The sequence below is a fragment of the Dreissena polymorpha genome, chromosome 8 (assembly GCF_020536995.1).
Source record: "Dreissena polymorpha isolate Duluth1 chromosome 8, UMN_Dpol_1.0, whole genome shotgun sequence".
Lineage (NCBI taxonomy): Eukaryota > Metazoa > Mollusca > Bivalvia > Myida > Dreissenidae > Dreissena > Dreissena polymorpha.
In genome coordinates this window covers 94,475,384-94,498,495 of record NC_068362.1, presented here as the reverse complement: position 1 = coordinate 94,498,495, position 23,112 = coordinate 94,475,384, and the positions used below count along the sequence as shown (strand labels likewise).

The 23,112-nt window shown below is 35.1% G+C and overlaps 1 protein-coding gene across 2 annotated transcripts in view; it reads right to left on the bottom strand.

Annotated features, from left to right (window-relative positions):
- Positions 1 to 23,112, bottom strand: part of LOC127842811 (titin homolog) — a 112,233-nt gene that overhangs the window by 60,332 nt on the left and 28,789 nt on the right. For both annotated transcript variants that reach the window (XM_052372558.1, XM_052372557.1), the window contains exons 3-4: positions 10,972 to 11,065; positions 5,317 to 5,410 (exon numbers count right to left, since the gene is read on the bottom strand). In XM_052372558.1, coding sequence (XP_052228518.1) covers positions 5,317 to 5,410; positions 10,972 to 11,065 — 188 coding nt within the window. The remainder of the gene's footprint in view (positions 1 to 5,316; positions 5,411 to 10,971; positions 11,066 to 23,112) is intronic.

Genomic DNA, 23,112 nt, shown 5'->3' with positions numbered 1-23,112 from the left:
AAACAAGAGAATCTAATTTATGGAAATTTTTAAGAATTATTATGCCATTATAATTTATAGCCATTTTGACCTTTGAACTCTTGAATTCTTCCACATGACACGACGTGCAATGACTGTGAACAAAATTAATGTTCAGAGTCATTTTAAAATCTAACAATGTTTAAAATCTCACAATAAACGACATAGTTATGGCCCGGACAAGCTCATTTATGGCCATTTTTGACCTTTGAACTCAAAGTGTGACCTTGACCTTGGAGATATCGACGTAATTCTTTCGCGTGACACACTGTCCAATGATGGTGAACAAATGTGCCAAATGATTTTAAAATCTCACAATGAACAACATAGTTATAGCCCGGACAAGCTCATTTATCGCCATTTTTGACCTTTGAACTCAAAGTGAGACCTTGACCTTGGAGATATTGACGTAATTCTTTCGGGCGACACACTGTTCAATGATAGTGAACACATGTGCCAAATAATTTTTAAATCTTACAATGAACGACGTAGTAATGGCCCGGACAAGCTCATTTATGGCCATTTTTTACCTTTGAACTAAACGTGTGACCTTGACCTTGGAGATATTGACGTAATTCTTTCGGGCGACACACTGTTCAATGATGGTGAACACATGTGCAAAATGATTTTTAAATCTTACAATGAACAACGTAGTTATGGCCCGAACAAGCTCATTTATGGCCATTTTTTTACCTTTGAACTCAACGTGTGACCTTGACCTTGGAGATATTGACGTAATTCTCTCGGGCGACACACTGTTCAATGATGGTGAACACATGTGCAAAATGATTTTTAAATCTTACAATGAACAACGTAGTTATGGCCCGAACAAGCTCATTTATGGCCATTTTATTACCTTTGAACTCAACGTGTGACCTTGACCTTGGAGATATTGACTTAATTCTTTTGTGCGACACACCGTCCAATGATGGTGAACAAATGTGCCAAATGATTTTAAATTCTCACAATGAACAACATAGTTATGGCCCATCCAAGCTCATTTATGGCCATTTTTGACCTTTGAACTTTAAGTGTGACCTTGACCTTGAAGATATCTAAGTAATTCTTTCGCGCAACACACCGTCCAATGATGGTGAACAAATGTGCCTAATGATTTTAAAATCTTACAATGAATGACATAGTTTTGGCCCGGACAAGCTAATTTATGATCTTTGAACTCAAGGTGTGACCTTGACCTTGGAGATATCGACATAATTCTTTCGCGCGACACACCGTCCAATGATGGTGAACAAATTTGCCAAATGATTTAAAAATCTCACCATAAATGACAAAGTTGTGGCCCGGACAAGCATTTGACCTTTAAACTCCAAGTGTGACCTTAACATTGGAGATATCAACGCACTTTTTTCACACGACACACCGTCCCATGATGGTGAACAAATGTACCAAGGCATTTCAAAATCTAATGATAAATGACATCGTTATGGTCCGGACAAACTTTTAGTTTAAAACACACTAAGTGACCCCATGACCTAGTTTTTGACCTGGCATGACCCATATTCAAACCTGACCTAGACATCATCTAGATACAACTTGTGACCAAGTTTGGTGAAGATCGGATGAAATTTCGGGACAGACCGACGGACCGACTGACATACCAACAAAGTGACTCCTATATAGCCCCCATTACCAGTAATGGGGGTATAATAAATTTTGGGGAGCATAAAAAGTTATTATCCATCCCTGCAAAGCCTAGCCAAGTTTAATTGTTCAAGTAAGCATGCACAAATTAGACCCCATGTACAATATCACATAATTCTACCTCATGGAAAGCATGGGCTTTAATATTTGATTGCTGAATAATAACTTTGTAGCGCATCATCAGCTGCATGGGAAACAATTCTTCAATTTTTGAAAAAACTGCATGGGAGACAACTCACTTAAAAAATTGGCAGTGCATTTTGACAAACTAAAAGAACTTGACCTCTAAATTGACCAGTCACCAAATTATCGATCGCTCCGCCCACATAGTCACGTGGTCTAGTGATTAGAAAACTCCGACAAGCAGATCGCAATTAAAGCAGATTACGTGAGAGAAATTCTATATTTGTAATGATGTATTATGCTCTTTTCTATAATATAAATTATTAAAGCCGCACACTTAACTAAACTGCTCTGTAAAACGTTAATACAATCATAAATACTGTAGAGAGAAATGGCGTAATCAAAATAAATGAGTTAACGGCAGACTGACTATCAGAAACGTTCCTTATACATATTATATAGGAAGTTGATGAAAAATCCATTGTTAAAATGAGCATTTATTTTTATTTTTATTTTGAACTTGTATTCAACCGTCTGACAGTGAACCCGGTGGCTATTCATATATAATTTTGAAAATATTTTTATTAAATGCAAATGACATATCCATATCATGATTGGTTTTTTTTTTTTTTTTTAAATGTTTAGATCTTTGTTTTATTGTGTTATTTTTAAAAAGACACCGATTTTTTTAATTTAGATATAAATTAAATTTTGATTGTAACCATAATTTAATACAGGCCTAATTTCGTGGTTTCATTAACAGATAGTCTAATATGCATTTATTTCATTTATGTTTAATGCGAACTTGTTAAAATTTCACTATCAAAAAATTAAATGTTGGTATAACGGTGCTGTTCACGAACATTCAAATTGAATACATTTAGCATATTATGCATTTGCTTATTTATAACAAGATGGCCCTTATATGTTAATTGCAATTTTTCACATTTCTCCCTGTCTTAATATATGTTGTATTAGAAATGTTGTTGTTGTATTATAAGCCGTACATTTTACACTTGAAGTCGCTTTAAGCTGGCTAAGCCGCGTTGAAATCACCTTTTTGTTGTTTTTACTTTAGTTAAAACAATATTTAAGTTAACAATTTATAATGATTTCCCTTGTTTATGATCCACAGAAAATAAATATATAATTGGAAATCATTTAGGTAATTAAATAGTTTTCTTTTCTTGTGTACAGTAACTAACAATGCCTTAATGTTCCTTCATTCTGAGATCCACGCAACATACTGTTATTTATTAATCATCAACAATTAAGCTGAGATTAATAAGCACGTGTGGCAATTATTATGTTGCCCAAACTGCTTAATAATATTGTGCATCAAACGGTATAATACGTTTTATAGAACACACACCTGGTGTGGTTAAACTATTTATTGTGTTTGTTTTCTCATTACTCGTTCATATGTTCAAGAAATAAAGATAAAATAATAACCTTTTATAAAGTATGTATAGCACCTACAATTTTGAATAATGATCGAACAGTCATGCATTTGATATAAAATCTGTGTAAACTCTTAAAAATTACGTCCATTCCATATGTACAACACGCTTTGTTTGTCGGACAAAATGGCGGCCAGATAAGCGTTGCTGAGGGGTGTGTGAAAAATCGATATCTGATGGCTGATCGAAAAATGTGGGCGGAGCGATCGATACCTTGGCGACTGGTCAATTAAAAGCAAGTCGTTTACACTGTATCTAACACGCGAAGATTGTTGAGATAAGTCAGTATTGATCTGTGACATTTACAGTTATTGTATACATGGGTGAAAGTAGGAAATTCCCAAAATACTGAAAATAAAATCTGGGGGCCTGGGGGCCGATAGGGCCCCTGGTGGGTCCAGGGCAAGTGCCCTGGCTAGGGGTCTAGGAAGCTCCTGCATTTTAGCTTATTTGAAACAAAGAAATCACTTCTCCTAAGCTTAAAGACACCTGTATTTTGAAGTGATTCAAAACAGAAAAAACAGTTAGTTTGGCTAGAATTTATCACAATCTATTTCTTTAACATTTCATGTAGATCAAATGTGATAGGCAAAACCTTTAAGATAACACTAAACTTTCTCAACTATATACAAATATTTACAGTATAATATAGATCAATGAACATGTTATAGCAATACATTTTCTGTCTTGTATTTTTAAGTAATTTGTTTTTATATCTTATCTAGTTATTTACTAATGATTTGAGTTACACGTCCGGTAATTTTTAACATGCGTAACGTCCTCGGCGTGAGACTTGAAGGCCTTTTTCCCATTTGATTGGTACTTGATCGTTTTGAAACAGATATCACAATTACATATGCACTACCCGGAATGATTTTTTGTTTATTTGTTAAACCAATCTCCCCATTTCTCTCCACGAGAGTCTCTTTCATGGAGCCATTCCCAGCGCCACTTGTTTTTCACATCACTTTCAAGTTCTTTTGTGTCGAACCCCGAAGGTAAATACATGATTTGATCGTGTTTTTTTGGTTTCGGAAGTAAAGTTATTTTGACTTGTCCACCATATTTTTTTGAGAGATAAGACCGTTTCATAACGTCGATTTCCATTGGTTGGCCGATTTACGTAAACCAATCAAAACTCTTTTTTGGAAACCGAGTCAGATTCCTGATTAACTTCGAGTTATTCCATGTGGTAAACCATTTCATAGACAAAGGAATCGTAAATTATCGGCAGATTTCGCCAGAATATTCTAATGAGCCATGCTGCCTTCTGAACGCGCGGAGGGTCTTGCCGGAGACATGTTATTTCGGGCGAATAGTGCCCAGAGGGATAGAATGATTCACGAGACGCGTCAAATCTATAATTAGATATCGGTTAACAGAACAGTGGGAAACCAATTAATCACATCTGGAATCAAGCGTATTTTGTTTATTTTGTTTGTCAGCATTGCTGGACACATGGCCTACCCCCCCCCCTACAAAATCTCTTCGGATTTACATGATTCACGAAAACGACCTCTGAGAAGTAAAAAAATACGGAATTTCGTTATAATACGGAACACTTTCACCCATGTTGTATACACCTTCATGTGTGGACTGTATGTATTCGGCAGATCAAAGCAAATTGAATAGAGAATGGTGACACGAAAAATGACATGTGATGTTTTGCATGTGAGGTTATTGTTTATTGCAGTGCACAAGCCTGAAAGTGATGTAGAAGGCAAACAATCTGGACCAAACTTTATTTATGAATGTCGGATTAAACAGAAAATTAAAGTGGGTGAAAAAGAGTGAAATACTAGTTTGTATCTCAGCAAACTCTTAAATTAAAACATGTCATTTATTGATCATGTTTGGCGGATTTTTGGGAGCCATAGCCAAGCGATAAACTGGACATCGCCATATAACGGACCGCAATATATTGGAATTACAGTGTATATTAAATATTTTTTCCCAAATCGGGGACATTTCACACGAAAAATTTCCCAATACTGAAATTGCATTTTGTTCAAAAGGGCCAAGAAATGGGCAGATCTCCAACTCAGTCACGTACCCTGTCAGCTTCTGTTGTGAAACGGAACTCTCACCAGACACAGCAACATCAGTCATCACATGTCGCTCCTTCTGACCACCTTCAATGGGTTCATCTGTAACACATAATGTGTCACTTAGAATGGAGGTTAGAAATATCTTCTTTTTCTTCTTTTTTGAGTTATTGTCAATACCAGGTTTTCAAAGTTTCGGTTCTAAAATGAATTTTAAGTATTGAGAAATTCCAGGCACGGTCTGCATATCGGCTACCTGTACAAAAATGCTAGTGCAATTCATCCACCCATTTCATTATATGCAACAGTGACTTCACCTTGATCCAACTGGCCGAAGGTGTTGCAGCAAAAAGTAATTGAATCAAATTCTATCCCAAGCTTAATCTGCATGTAGTCTACCAACATACACAATTTCAGAACAATACCCCCACCCTTAAAAAGCTATTTTTAGAAACACTTACCTCAATCTTCACACAATGATTTTCGACTTAATTGAACATCTTGTAAAAAAATCATTATTGTTAGAATCATAAATAACATCCCCATAATGTGATTTAATGTTGATGAACTGAAACACACAGACCTCAATTGGTAAGGTAGGTTTCCTTATATATATACATGTGTTTATGGAGGATAGTAACCAATACGTGGACTTCAATATATTTTTTTAGAAGACAATGTCAAAAATTGTGTGATGCAGGTTTTATAAAGTTCCTTTAAAAAAGGTTTCCCATGAGCTAGATGTAACATGGTGTCTTTTGCTTGTTAAATGGGGTTCTTTTGATTTAAAAAGATAATGGATTCAATTACAAGGTTGCTGCTTCAGACACTCAAAACAAGAAGCAAGATGTTCATAATTACATGAACATTAATGAAAGAATATAAGCTCCAATTACATACAATTATCGTTAAAAAATTGAAAAATACATCATAAAAAGTACCAATATATTTAATGGTAGTACTGAATTAAGTTGCATAGCACATGCTATTATTTAACCTTTACACTAGATATTTATTTAATTTTGTAACAAAAATAAAAGATCACACTCCAGAGAAATTTCTATATAATATGGCAATGTCAGAAATGTAAAGTCTAAAAACTGTTGAGTAAATGTGGTAATTGTTGTCGAACGAATTTTCTTTTATTAAACCATAAGTTTTCCTTCAAAATCATACAGCCATTGTTAATATTTTTATGTCTGAAACAAGGTAAAACAAACAAAACAAGAGATGTGTTTGTCAGAAACACAATGCCCCTATGAATTCTTTTTTTTGACCTTTGACCTTGAAGGATGACCTTGACCTTGAACTTCCACCACTCAAAATGTGCAGCTTCGTGAGAACGCCGCTTTGAAATTTAAAAAACAAAAAAATTACCTTTGACCTTGAAGGATGACCTTGACCTTGAACTTCCACCACTCAAAATATGCAGCTTCATGAGAACGCCACTTTGAATTTATTTATTTTTTATCTTTGACCTTGAAGGATGACCTTGACCTTGAACTTCCACCACTCAAAATGTGCAGCTTCATGAGATACACATGCATGCCGAATATCAAGTTGCTATCTTCAATATTGAAAAAGTTATGGCCAATGTTAAAGTTCGGACGGACGGACAGACCCCATATATTTGACATTTGACCTTGAAGGAGGACCTTGACCTTCACCTTTCACCACTCAAAATGTTCAGCTCCATGAGATACACATGCATGCCGAATATCAAGTTGCTATCTTCAATGGTGAAAATGGGGGAAAATATACACAAAAGAAGAAAGCGGGGATTTTGTCAAATGTAATTAAACTTAAAAATTTGGGAATTTGCACTGTTTTAAAGAAATTTATTGTGGCGAAGAGGCCTTTCCCATGGGGAAAAGGGTCTATATAATGTCCCTGCTAAAGAAGGAAAAACACCTGATCAGTATCTGACAACTTTTGTTTAAACAGCAATTTGCATACTAGTATACAATAAACGAATTTTAAATTTCGAAATTGATTTGTTTTTAACCAGTTTATTTTTATATAAAATACTATAAGTGTGTTGTGATTTGTTGGAGGATGGAATGATGACAGCAGTTTCAAAACATAGGTTTGTAAGACGGGCACGATGAATTTTAATGCAGGGTGGGGTAATTCTGCAAATTATTGAAAATACGTGAATATTAAATGATTCAAATGTTTTGTTACTTGTAATAGTCTTTATATGGGAAAATTCGTTGTAACTTATTTTTTTAAACAAATTTGTACTTCTTAATATGAACATTGAAGTATTTGAAATGTTTTTTTTTTATAATCCGACACATGAAAAAAAAGCCCCAGAGAAAAAATGCAATGGCACTAAAAGGTAGCATTTGCAGTTTAATGTGCATCAATTCATACTTTATTTGAAGACCTAACTTCTATGTAATAACTTTACTTTCTGAAAATATTAGTGTTTGATATCTACAAATTTCATGAAGGTGAGCATTTGAGTATTTTGATCCGACACAATTTTTGTGAATTCAATCTCTTTTGGCAGTCCAACAATATTATTGCAACCATCGAAGAGGAAGAGTTACAGTAAACTATGATAAGTATTAAATTAATGAAATATTGAGGTATTATAAATATATAAAATAACATGTACGCGGGCATATACGGCTTTCCATTTATATGCACATGTATATTTTTAAGTAAAATTTTAATATGTGTGACTACTTCAGAATTGTTTTTTATCGAATGGTATTGAATGTATAACATACATTGAAAAAAATTTGAATGATGTAAAATGATTTTATTTTCAACAATTATTTACAATTTACACCTAAGAATGAAACAAATGTTTTATACAATAAATGTTAGTACTTAAAATTATTTTGAAATAAAGTAATATAAGTATCATAGGTTGTTATGGATGCAAAGAAGTAGGCAGTAGGAACATCATTGCAATACCAAGATTGTTGGGGTAAAAAAAAACACACAAAAAAAACTCAATCCCTACCCAACCTAGCTTTTTTGAGACCGTTGCCCTAAACACTGAATCTTTTTTTTTTGGTCTGACAGACAGTTCAACTGCTATATGCCACCCTACCGGGGGCATAAAAATACATTTTATTAGACCCCATATTTACCACAAAAGTTCCTAAAATACAATATGTTCCAATCCCAGAAGGTTGGAGACATTCCTACCAAACCCACTTCAAAGGAGCCCATTAAACCTTCATGCTTTTCAATTTGGGCGTGGGGAAATGACCAAATCTGGGGAAATGTCCCAATTTGGCCTGTGTGGACCAGCACTTTCTTAAGTGGACATTCAGGCGTAAATTATACAGAAAAATGACAATAACTGTTTTATGTCTGTTTAACAAATGATTCAATTCCGTTGCATCTCTGATAATCCGCATGTACGTAGTTTTCTAATCACAGGACGTACAAATCCCAACAGTTAAAATGGTCATTCACTATGTTAACTCTGCTCATGAGGTACTGTGTGTGTAGAATTGCTTGGCGAGTGGCCTTGTATATAACTCTGCCTAAGATCCAGTTATAAGCTTCTCGCTAATCCAATCAGCCATTTATTGACGACATCATATGCTTAACTGTTACAGTGTTGTTAATGACCTTACAGAGATTAATAAATTACTCTTGGGCGTGTCTTGCGTCTCTGCCTCATTAAAATCAGAACAAGCAAATTTGTTGAATTGATAGCCTCCCCCCTCCCTGCCATATAAACTTTTTCATGGATCAGTGCAAATCCCTTGATATAAAGTATAATCATTAAGTGTAGGGTAATAATTAATAGGTAATAATTAAGTGCAGGGTAATTATTTTTATGAATAGCAATTCTCCTCATTTATATCAACACACCCGTGAAATTTCATGTTGAATTCTTGTAGCCTATCTGAGATAGAGCCTTGAAAAGTTACATGATACAAAAACAACAAAGGGCAATAACTCTTAATTTAGAAAGTGCAGGGTTATGGTTCTTGTGCATGGCACTTCTTCCCATTGCTTTCTACAAATCCATGAAGTTCCTGTATCATATTATCTGAAATATAGCCCTGAAAAAGTTCTATCATACAAAAACAACAAAAGGGAATAACTTTGATTTAAGACAATGAAGGGTTATGGTTCTTGTTCATGGCACTTTTCCTCATTAATATCAATACACCCATGAAGTTTCGTGTTGAAATCTTGCATTGTTTCAGTGAAAAAATTCATAAAAAAATGGCAATAACCGCATTCATGAAAGTGTAGGTCATTGTTCTTCTGCATGGCACTTCTCCTCATTGATATCTATACATCTATGAAGTTTAATGTTGATATTTAACATAGTTTCTGAGATAAAACCCTAAAAGGTTTTGTGACAGACTGACTGATGGAGGGACAAGCCCAATTCTTTATCGCTCCGCCTTTGGCCGGGGATAAAGACCAATTTGTACTGAAGTATGAGCACCCTAGAGGACACATACACAATCTAGCCGTGTTGGTCCATATTCTGTGCTTTGTTGAATTCTCAAATGAGCATAATTAAGTTTTTTTATCTGAAACGCACTTCAAATTTTAATTTTAACAGGAATAAATACATATGGTAAGATTTCACAATTATTGAAATAAAAGTGGGACTTCACACTTTTTGTCTGAGACATCAGAAATTTAAGGCTTGGAAGTCAGGACTATTTTTTTAATGCTAGCAGAAGCGCTGACGTATTGCATAAGATTATCTGGGACCTAACTTTATTCACATGCATTACAGCTTGGTTTTCGCAGAACGAAGCTCATAGTAATGCATGGAACATCTCTGTTACATGCAGGCTTCTCTCCTATACAGTGCTTTCCCGTTAATGTTTTCAGACGCCACAGGGCCATGGGGTGGGTTAGGGTGGGCTGTCTTCTCCATACTGTTATTACAAATTTAGAGTCAAACAATGTCATTTGGTGCACTATGGCTCTTAATAAATAAAACTCCTAGTAATTGATAGAGATATATTTATAAAAAAAAATAATTGTGTTAACCCTTTAATGCATAGATATGTTTAATCCGGTCTCAAACTATTCCCCGATAAATCTTTGTCAACCACTCTCTATTACACCTGGTTGCCATCATCTTCTTAGTACCTAGTCAATTACGTCACACATCATCTACATTATTTAACTGCAGCGGTGCTGTCCCTCATACCTAGCTTGCACTCTCATTAGCCAATATTAATTGTCCAATTGAACGGCACTCTGCCTTTAGGCTGACTTTAATTGGGTAAAGAGCTACATGTAATTTACAGAGGATCGTAAATTGGCTTCCAAAATTGTCGGATAAGTTGACATCGCTTTGATCTTAAGAATGGCTATTAACAATTCCTTCAAAATTACCTTGATGGGATAATGCAAGCGTCCAACAGACTCTGATTTCAAAATTCAAGCGCTCAGGTGAGGGGCCATTAAATGGCCTGTGGAATGCACTGCTATTCTGTCTGGGAAAACAAGGCTCAATCAATGTGCGTAAAGTGTCGTCCCAGATTAACCTTGCACAGGGACAAAACTTTTCCATCTAAACTATATTTCTGCTAAGAAAAGACTTCCTTTTAACAAAAGATACATTAAAAGTGGAAAGTGTTGTCCCTAGTTAGCCTACATGGACTGCACAGGCTTATCTGGGACAACCCTTTATGCATATTGACCATCTCAGTTACCTGCTGGCTTCTCTCCAATGCTGTCTGGGATGGCAACTCTCTTCTTCACTGTAATGTTTGGTGTCTCCAGCAGACTGTCCCGACCAAAGTGAACCTGAGGACAGACAAGCTATAATAACAGTGAGTTACTAAACATAAACATAACACATTCAGCTCGAAATACCAGGTACTAGTACTTGGGAGTCTTTGGGGGATATCTAAAAAGCACTTTCAAAGTGGCAATTGAACCAGTGACCTCGTGATCAATAGCAAGGGCAAAAGCCGCCATGTGCCCTTATTGATAACATCTTAATTGCCTCTTGACTAACCTTCTAAGCAAAATAGTATCAGAGTATGGTCCCTAGGCAGCGAAGATGGGCGCAGTTGTGAATTAGTCATGCGTAAATAACTCCCATGTCAATATCAATCGATAGTATTAGTGGCTTTGTTTTACCTAGCACACTTATCCAACCGTAATATGCACTCCTTCACATTCAATCATGGACAGTTACTTTGGAGACTTACAATGAAATCTGAGTGTAATCCTTGTGGAAGTTGTGCATTTCATGCATAATTTAGCAATATCAAAACATTTTTTTTTAAATACACATAATCAAATTTTAAATAAAACAAGCTGTATCTTTATCGTTTTGGTCCTTTAGATAAGTAATTATTGAAACAATTATTGTACCGTAGATTAATTTAACAAAATATGAATCGCGAATTTAGCTGGACATATACGTTTTAACATTGCTATACGCACGCATCATTTTAACAAGATGGAAGACAATATGTAAAAGAAAACATGACTTTCTCAGCAAAAATGACAAATAACAATCAAATTATCGATGGACATCATACATTTAAACGGGATTAAAGAAATGCCTTTGAAAATAATGTTGCATAAAAAGTTTTAGATACAAACAACATATTTATTAGTAATTTACACAGTGTCAATGGAAATGAGTGTTTTCAAATTGGCGTTCAGTTAAATCGAAAAGTTAAAACAGATGACAAATTTATCGTAAGAAAATGGGATGAGACAAACATGGTTTCATTTAAATGTTAGTGGATCTGTGTATATTTAGATCCATGTGCATATATTGCTTTATTATGTTTGTCATGCTGTACACTGTTTACTTAAAAAGGATGGAACTTACATAAAAGAAATGGCAAGGTAAATACATTAATATTAATAAAAGTAAGTTACATATATTAATTACACTTTTAGTTTCTTAAGTGTGCTTGTTTATATTTGTATCATATGTTTTTTCCCCACAACTGCCACTGATGCAATTAAATATTCCTCCAAAAACCAGGTTTACACAGAACTTTGTGCCTTTTTTTTCTTAACTGTGCGTTAAAATGCCCATTTTGAATGCACTGCACCATGCCCCTTTGCCCTCCTGGGAAAAACACTATTAATCTGATAGATGGCGCCAAATTATAGTGTAACGTCTTTCAGGGTTGCCACCAACCTGATGAAATAAAATTCCCTGACTTTTCACTGACTTTTCCCTGACCAAATCTTGGTTTTCACTAGGGCTGTAACGAATACGCTAGGTGACGAATACGATACTTATCACGAATAAAGGGTGGCGAATACGAATATTTATTAGCAAACATAAATTTCAATGAACAAAAGTAATACTGACAACTTGACATGACATATATAGTATGAAACTATCAGTGCTTTCCACAGGCCATTTAACGGTCCCTCGCTGGGGCGCTTGAAAGTCGAAATCAGAGTCCGCGGGGCGCTTGAAATTTTATTATCAGTGTGTATTTTTCATATTGCAACTAGGCATTCTTAAGATCAAAGTGATATCAACTTCGCCGAAAATTGTTAGATCCGATTTATGATCATCTGTCAATTACACCATGTATCTCTTTACCCACCTAAAGCCCGCCTAAAGGTGGATCGTCGTTGTAATGGAAAATCGATATTGGCCAATGAGAGCGCACGCTTAAATTGAGCGACAACACTCGTAGGCAGTAATACCTGCATTATGATCATGCATACCATGTCATGAGTCTCGGCCACTTACTAAGAAGACTGATGGCAACCGGGTGTAATCCTCGTGAATATTGTGCATTTCATGCAAAATATGGTCAAAACATTTATTCGACTTGTAATGCGCTTAAACCAATTATTGTTGAATTAATTACGCACAACTGTAAATGTTTCTGTCGATTCTCAAATGAGCATTATTAAATTTGCAAGCCTTTGTGTGTATGTTTGAGCATCAAATCACTCGTATTTACCTAAATAAACATTAAAGAACCATCAAAAGATTTTTCAATTCAATGTCCTAAATATCCAATCGGTGCCAGCCATTTTTGTTGATAATCTCACTGTGTAACATAGTGGGTGGGGTAAACATGATGAAAAACGCCGGAATAAGAAGAACATTTAAATATAGGGGTTATTGTATGAACCTTCATTTGTAAGGTAAGAAAAGATGATTAAACTTTCAAACTCGAAACCACATTGTTTGTATTCGTCAAATATTCGGTTCGGGAGGTGGCGAATAACGAATACGATTCGTCCACAGCCGTATTCGATTAATTTGAATATTCGAATGTATCGTTACAGCCCTAGTTTTCACTGAATAATTTCGCGACATATTCGGCCTCCTCCCCATACAGCCGACCAAATCCACCCATTTAATGTTTATTTTATTCTTGAACATAAAATATTTAACAAAAAACAAAGCAGTACTACTTGTACACTAAACTGTGCATGATGCAAGGCTATATAAACAAGGGCTGTTTGTAAAATATGCATGCCCCCCATATGGGCTGTCCGTTGTACTGGCAGCCATTGTGTGAATACGACTTTTGTCACTGTGACCTTGACCTTTGACCTAGTGACCTGAAAATCAATAGGGGTCATCTGCAAGTCACGATCAATGTACCTATGAAGTGTCATGATCCAGGGCAAAAGCGTTCTTGAGTTATCATCCGAAAATCATTTTACTATTTCCGGTCACCGTGACCTTGACCTTTGACCTAGTGACCTGAAAATCAATAGGGGTCATCTGCGAGTCATGATCAATCTACCTATGAAGTTTCATGATCCTAGGCATATGCGTTCTTGCGTTATCATCCGAAAATCATTTTACTATTTCGGGTCACTGTGACCTTGACCTTTGACCTAGTGACCTGAACATCAATAGGGGTCATCTGCGAGTCATGATCAATCTACCTATAAAGTTTCATGATCCTAGGCATTTGCGTTCTTGAATTATCATCCGAAAATCATTTTACTATTTCTGGTCACCGTGACATTGACCTTTGACCTAGTGACCTCAAAATCATTAGGGGTCATCTGTGAGTCATGATCAATCTACCCATGAAGTTTCATGATCCTAGGAGTATGTGTTCTTGAGTCATCATCCGGAAACCATTTTACTATTTCGGGTCACCGTGACCTTGACCTTTGACCTAGTGACCTCAAAATCAATAGGGTCATCTGCGAGTCATGATCAATCTACCCATGAAGTTTCATGATCCTAGGCGTATGCGTTCTTGAGTTATTATCCGAAAACCATTTTACTATTTCGGGTCACCGTGACCTTGACCTTTGACCTTGTGACCTCAAAATCAATAGGGGTCATCTGCAAGTCATGATCAATGTACCTATGAAGTTTCAGGATCCTAGGCCCAAGCGTTCTTGAGTTATCGTCTGACAACCACCTGGTGGACGGACCGACTGACCGACCGACCTACCGACCGACCGACATGAGCAAAGAAATATACCCCCTCTTCTTCGAAGGGGGGCATAATAATATAACAAAACCAAAAATAAAAAAGTTATCCCAGCAAACACCCGACGTTGAATAGACGTTGAATATTGGTTGAATTTCGGTCGCGACGTCAACAACCAAAATACAACATTTATTCAACGTTAGAATGGCCACGTATAAACAACGTCGGGGAAAGACGTCTATACAACGTTGTCTTTTGGTCATAAAATAACTAGGAAGTATAAAAATCACACAATATAAACATGTACATTAAATATGTTTTCATAAAGTATTTGATTCTTTTTTCTTTTTTTACAACATACGCTTAATAGTTGATTTGCATTTTTGACCCGTTTGTGTATCTTCAAATGTTTGCAAGCGCGATTCTCTTGTTATCTTAACCAGCAGATCTCCCGCGTGTGCTCCACTCGATTCCTTGTTCACTGACCTACTGGCTAATTGGACTTTATAACTTTGCTGTTATTGAATGTAAACCTGTGCTTGTTGTTCAATAATAAGAGAAGTTGGAAATTACAATCGACGATAAACAACAGTTTGTGAGGTAGGTTTTGATTGTTATTTCAAGTTGTACTATTACAATTGATATCTTTATGCACTTGCTTTAAATTATAAAAAAAAAAAAATTGCTTTAAATTCAAATTCTAATTATGGGGAAACTCGTACCATGGAGACTTCGTACCACTTTTGAAAATACTAACGTTCACTTATTCATTTTTTGGTAGCAATTTGTTGTTGAAAACATTCTTGAGAACACATGTAATTACGTGAAAAATAAATATGTACACTTCAACACCGTTATTTCGAACACCGATAATCCGAATTCGACGTTGATTGAAAAATAAATAAAATTAAAAATTTATCTTAACTTCAATTATTAATTGTATTAAATTCTAAAATTGAAATATATAATTATGTAAAATGTAGTTTATAAAAAGTGTTTGTTGGTGATGACATGATTAAATAATGATCTTGTAGGTCAAATTTAGTTATGAATTGATATATATACAGTCATAAAATACATTATCAAATTTAAAGATGTTGTAACGCTTGATTATTTTACCATGTATGATAGAAAATTCGGTTTCATATATGTGTATGTTCAAGATGACGCATAATATGTGTGTTTTCTTGGTGTTATTCATGTTGTATGTGTATGTCTTGTCATTTTTTCCGTTTTATTTAAAAAAAGAACAGTTGGTCATTCTGACATTTTTTTAATTTCCAGGACAACTGAGAAGACACCCGAACAGATCCGGATTCAAGACAAAAAAGAACAACAGTGCGATGATATGTATTGGTATAAATTACATGCATTCAATAAACTTGTATAGAATAAAGATGTGTTGGTTTTCAACCTCAGTATGAAAATTAGTTTTAGGTTGGTGTTACACTAGGCGACCCGTGATTTTTGCCGCGATTCTCGCATCACAGCAATCGATGCAACGTGACAAATCGCGGTGTTTCCGAGCGACAAGAAAATTTGGGTGATGTCTCGGCGACCGTCGCGCGATGTATCTCGCTGTTGCGCAATCAGCGTGAATCAGCGCAAATCACCGCGTACCGCCGTGATTCCCCTTTTTAAGCGATTTACGTTGAGGGTTACACTACATTACATGTAACAAATATGTATACACTTACATTATACATTGCAATAATAAAGCTTTTGTTGTTGTTGTATACAATGGTCGTATTAGCTTAAATACTCCTGTTCCGACATGAACTTGATGAAGTAATGTCGGAAGCTTTAACGGCTCCAAATTAATAAAACAGCGCAGAATGATCATGCAATAATTATTGAACTTAACATGTAGACATTATTTAACTATTTGCATTAGCAGAATGTTTATTAATACTTACAATCAATTATATTCCAGGCCCGAAAACACTACCACTGTTCTAATTCCATATTGTTGCCATATACATGTAGCGTAGCACTGTGTAAATTGAAAGTTGCATAGTGTTTCGTCATTGGTCGGTTATAAATACCTTGTTTCTCGATACATGGTATTTGATTTAGACAAAACTAATAATTTGGTAATTTCCGAGAAATATGACATAACTTTGATCTTACCGTGTGTGTTTATTGACGTTATTAATTATGTTAATACTTATTTTTGCATTTCATTAAGAATTATAATGTGTAGCCCTTTTTAACAGTGTTTAGCAAAATATTCGCGCCTTAAGGCACGGAAAATTGTTTAAGTAACACTTTCATTTAAAGTTTAAATGTAATCGGTAGATTACGTCTAATTATTTGGACTAGATTATGCTATACTTATTTATTTTCTGTTTCAGGCTCCAATGCGGATAACTCGTGTTACTCGCGTTACTTTCCGAGCGTTGTACATACAGAGCTCCAGATAAGGTTTTGTGAAATTCTTAAATTACTACCAGATTTTGAAAAAGAATTCTTAACTCTGAAATTTTAAGAGTTACTACTAAGTTTTGGAAAATAATTCTTATTTTTTCTAAATGACCTAAAAATAAATAATAATGGTTATTTTCATGCAAAAAAATCAAAATAAACATACTAGCAACTTTATTTATACGAGTTCAACAGTGTCTTTTCAGTATTATACAATTTTATTTTTCAAAAACCTTCATATGCCCACACTGTGCTTAGATTGCATGCCTTAGATGAATTTTTACATATTTCACAATTAAAATGGGTCTCCCCTTCAATCTTTTTAACGATTAGCCACGGGACTTGTCCCTTCCACTCGTTCAATGTTTTTTTGTGTGTTTAAGTTTGGACCCGTCGTGTTGGGTTTTTGTTTAGCTTTTCCGACTGTGTTGGCAACTGAACATACAACATCGTATAAGATCTTTTCTATAATGTCTTTCTAAACATTTAACTTCGGCTCACTTTGCGTACAATATGTTAAAAGCGTGTTTTTGGACGCTTTGCAGTTTTTTAGGACAATCTCTGGGCGCCGCCATTGTTTTTTGACAGATAGACTGTATACGCCGCTTTTATTGGAAAAAATGCGCTTTGTTAAACAAACCCGATAACCATTCTATATAAGCATCGCAAAGATCTTTAATACGCGAAAAGAACTCAATAAAAATCGATACGAACCGATGTAAAAATAATATTCGTAACTTGATTTTGTAATTCTTAATGGTACGACAAGATTTTAAAATAAATACGTAACGGACTTGAAAATAATTCGTAATTACGAAAATACGACCCTTATCTGGAGCTCTGACATATATTCACAATGCTTGATAAGCCGGAAATCAGAAATACATTACTGTTCTATTTTTAAGTACATGTTATTATGATATCGTGTTATATACCTATATATTAAAGCCATTAAACATTGTGTTTGTTTTGCTGGGAAAAAAAACGAGTATATCAACGTAGCACTAAGCATTCGCAAAGTTAAATAAATCTGATGATGTATAATGTACATGCATTTCTCTGGGTTTTCACGTCGAAAACAAAAAACCCTCAACATTTGATTATTTATTGTGTACTGTCCAGCGGGTGATAGTGTTTATTCTAGTGTCTAATTGGCACTCTTTGTACGTGTTAAAACTGTGAAAAGATGTGACAATCACAGAAACAACAAGATGGTGCTGCCAATTAAGTGCGATAATGGATCAAAGGGCATTGACAAAAAATAACAGTTTGTATATATTTTTCGGCGTTTACTCAGATGGTCTCTCACAACAAAAAAACTACACACGTCAAGGTATTATGTTTTACTTCTATCAGTAACGATACGGATACGGCGTGTTTGATTTGATATGACTTTAAAAGAAATATCAAATTTTTGGCGATATAACTGATTTAAAAATACCAAAGAAACATTTAACCGAAATCAACAGAATTCAATGTTCTCTGCGCTACGCAGTTTGTATAAAAAATCAATACTTGCACACTCTTTACCTTGACCTTGTACATTGCCGCATAATTTTCGCGCTCTTTTGTCGGGAAATATACATGATGGCTCTATTGGAAGCATTTGTGAACATCGTGTTAACATTAAAACATCAAGTGAGTTTCAGATTATAAATTATTATTCTCATTTGGGAATTTAACGGAACATTAATTCTTATGAAATAATTGTTTTGAATTGTATCTTAATTTGTTACAACGCTTTACGTGTCGAAAAAATGTTTTGATAATATTATGCATTAATAGCACAATTTCCTGGAGGAACACGTTTTTTTACATGAAGGCGTATGACGCAATAAAACGTTTTTTTATGTAAGATCGTATTGCATTCGATCTAAATTTTAATACGCTCGTCCAATGAAAGCTGTGTTCCACATTATGCACTATACTCTTTACACTTCTGAAAAATGGCGTAGTCATATAGTTGTTAATGAAATTCTCAAACATATTTACCGACATATATGGTTAAGATTATTTTTCGGAAGTGATGTTGCAATTATGTTGGATTATTTGATAATTGTGAACATTAGAAAAGCGTTATGTATACATTTATCAATACGATTCGGTTTATATGCATGAATTGGCGAATCATCGATGTCAACGATATCCACTGCTATCACGGCGAATTGCGGCGAATCGCAGCAAATCACCACAACATTGAGGGGATTTAGCGCGAAGATTATCTTGCTCTTGCGCGACGTCGGAGTGACGAGTCACGTGAAATCGCGGTGATTTTCCACCCAAAAAGCAAAATGCCCGCCTTGACTTCGCAAATTAGGCAAAAATCACGGGTCGCGTAGTGTAGGTTAAATGATAACGTTTTTCCACAACGTTTTGGGAACATTAAGTGAACCATACATTTAATAATAACGTTGCAAAGTGGTTGAATTTTGGTTGCAAGAGGTTGTAGAATGGTTGGATTTTGGATGAAAAATGGTTGAATTTTGGTTGTAACATGACGTTGAATCATCGTCATAAAATGACGTCTAAAAAAACTTTCATTTACATCCAAAATTCAACGGTCATTCAACGTCATGGTACAACGTCTTTTCAACGTCTATTCAACGTCATATGTTTCCTGGGATGCATGTGCAACCACCACATAATATGATTATTTCTTAAAATCTATGAACAAAACATACTTCTATAGGTAGATACATGTGATGTTAGTTATGGTAATACAGTTGTAGCACAACACCTATGACACAAAAAAATGTCCATATACAATATCCATAATTACATACTATGATCATACTTTAACATTAGACACAAGCATAGGTGAATACATATGAGTATGGATAATGGGAACTGTTTACTCATGGTGGTAATATGTCTATCTATGTGTACATTATATTAAATCTGAAATTAGAAGAGAAAATCAATTTGTGATCTGTGATATGTGGTAAGTTAATACATGAAAATAATGCAGTTAGGAGCAGAAGCAGGTCTTCTTGATAACTGAATTAAATAAGCAAAGTCAGTATAGCTCTTTCATGCTTTCATTTCTAATGATCCTGCAAAAATATACCATCCTTAAAAAGGCCATCCTTAAAAATTCTTTTGTTTGGCATAACCCGACTGACCCACTAAAATCGGCCCGACTGAATTTTTTTTGTTACTTTCCAAAAAAATAAATATAATTTTTGCTCGCCGAAAATTCTTTCCGCTAAATTTTTCCTTTCCGCTTTTTATCCTTTTCGGTTATTTGCGTCATTTAATTGAATGCTCTTTCAAGGATATCTAGAATAGCAATGAACAAAACGCGTACCGGTATTTATTTGAGTCGCCTACAGGGCTTAACACTAACTTTTTTTTCAACTAGCCCATTCGGGCTTGTAAATGCAGAACCTACTAGCCCTGACCAATCTTTCATGTGCCCTGACCCAAGTATATCAAAACCTTTATATCTATCATTCAACTTGTCTTTTCTTGTGCGTAGAGATGCGCATTTATGATTCAATAATTCTTATTAGCTTGCCTTACTAATGCCAATGAATTCAATATTCATCTACTTAAGACATCTATTTGTAATCTTCACGCCATTTCGGGAGAAATTTCCTTTTTTTTCCTCATACTTTCTCTTACTTTCCTCCTTCCCTCTTCTTTTCTTATCTGAGGAACCCCCATCCCCACCTGTAAAGCCAAACCTTTTTTTACATAGATTGCCGCAGTTACTGTCTGACAACAAATGGTAAGTGAATCTTAGGTTTCGCAAAATAACGTGTTACGGTAGTCGTAACAATTGTACAAGGTTAACTCTCTACTAAAAGCCGGGATGGACCATTAAGATTAGTTTTGCTAATTGAATTGCGTAAAAAAGATTGTCAAAACACTTCTAATCAATCAAACAAATTACAATTATTTAAAATTGATAAATAACTAATAATTTTATAGTAACTTTGTGTTAATGTCGAGTTGCCCTCATCCACCCCAGACGATCCTGGGCGATCCCGGCTTTTACATTATAACATATTTTTATCGAGAAAACACATCACTACAAGAAAACCAATCAAAACCGTATCTAGCGGAAATCCGTTTGAAAATAGGTACTGACGTGTTTTACCAGGAAAACTGCGGGGGATTTTCTGAATTATCGGCCTCTTTTTGATTGCAATCAGGGGGTTCTAAATCTATCTTGAGATACGATCCGTTTGTTGTCTCCGACTTCACTCTGGGATTTAATTGTCATCTGATCGTACTGTATTTAGATTGTTGCATCTTTGAAAAGCTTATTTAAAATGCAGTTTATTGATATAGAACACATAATCCCTCCCAAAATACACACGACCGGTCGGGCATGTTCCTGGGACATTGGCTAGCCCGGACCAAGGTACAGGCAGTGAATGTCGTTCGGACGTGCCTAAGTGTTAAGCCCTGGCCTATTTATTTGACATATGCTTATGCGATTAATTAGACTTTAAATACAATTAAACCGCTCCTGTTTTTCTCGTATCCCTTTAATTAAAATACGCTGCTGTCGTTCAGGTTAGTTTGGGAGTAAAAAAACAAATTAATTATCACCGTTCAATTCAATTCGGCAATCGGCAGAGATGTGTAACATTATCGCCATATAACTAATTATTTAATTATCACTCTTTAATTCAGATCGGTAAATATTCGGTAGAAAGATAAAAAGTGGTCAGCTTAGAAATATTGATTGACAGGTATTGTCACGTTTTTGTTTCATTTGCTTATCTCTTTATACGACTTTCCGACCGCCGGTCGCTATTTTGGAGGCAGATGGCGATATTAAATGTGTATTCAAATTATACAACATCTGCGCATGAATGACCCAATATTATCAGAAAGCTCCACCCGTCCTCACGTTTCATTCGACAACGTCATGTCATGTGTAAGCGAGCTCAATGCTGATTGGCCAGCTACCATTTTTACTTCATTAACAATAAGGTCAAGCAATGTCTAATCGGGTACAGACCTAGTTTCGTTAACTGTTCGAATTGCGAACACTTTCATTGAAACAAAGAGACAAATATAGAAAACCAGTCCGGATTAAAATGGCAGATGTTTTCAACGAAATTTTACTAGATTTTCGCAATTTAGATTTTTCTTGTGCCAAATTCTCAATATTTTCGCAAATGACTCAAATGGCGAACGACAGCACGAGCATTGTGAACGTGTTATTATAGGAATAAATGCTCACTATGACAGGGCTGTCGTTCGCCATTTGCGAAAGTATAGCGAATTTGGCTCAAGAAAAATATAATTTGCGAATATGCTTAAATCTCGTTAAATTTCATTGAAAACATCCGCCATTTTAATTTGGAGTGTTTTTTCAACTATTTTTCTGTTTGTTTCCATGAACAATTTGAACAATTTGAAGAGCATATGGTAGCTGGCCAATCAACATTGAGTTCGCTATCAGGTAATATTGGGTCATTTATGCGCAGATAATGGAATACACAGTTGATATTGTCGTCTGCCTACAATATAACGGCTGATGGAAAAAGTCGTATAAAAAATAAGACAAGAGTTCCGCGGTCGGAGATGACCGCATTGAAGCCGGATTTTTGATTTAAATGACAGGAAAGTACCTTTCGTGTTTTTGTCAATGCAATACTTAAATTACTGAAATATTGTTCAAAGGTCAAAATGAAATGTAAGTACTTTTCAAGGCATGAGCAAACCTTGTGTTATGTTTTGAATGCATGCATATACATGAACAACAATAACATTTAAGGTCACAAATATGAACTTGAATTGACAATTAGGAAAGTTTGATCTCAATTTTTTTATTAGCAAATTAGTAACATATTGTTTGAAGTTTCCATCAATTTCATTATCAAATGTAAGAAAATAAACTTAGATGAAATAATACTATTTATTGTTTTGCTTTCACATACCTACACAGAAATCCAGACAGCCTTATGATCACTCCAAAAGGTTTCTATCAGAGAACTTTAACATTTTTACATTCAAGGTCACAGTGACCTTGACCTTCAAATGAATGACCTTGAAATGTCCAGTGGT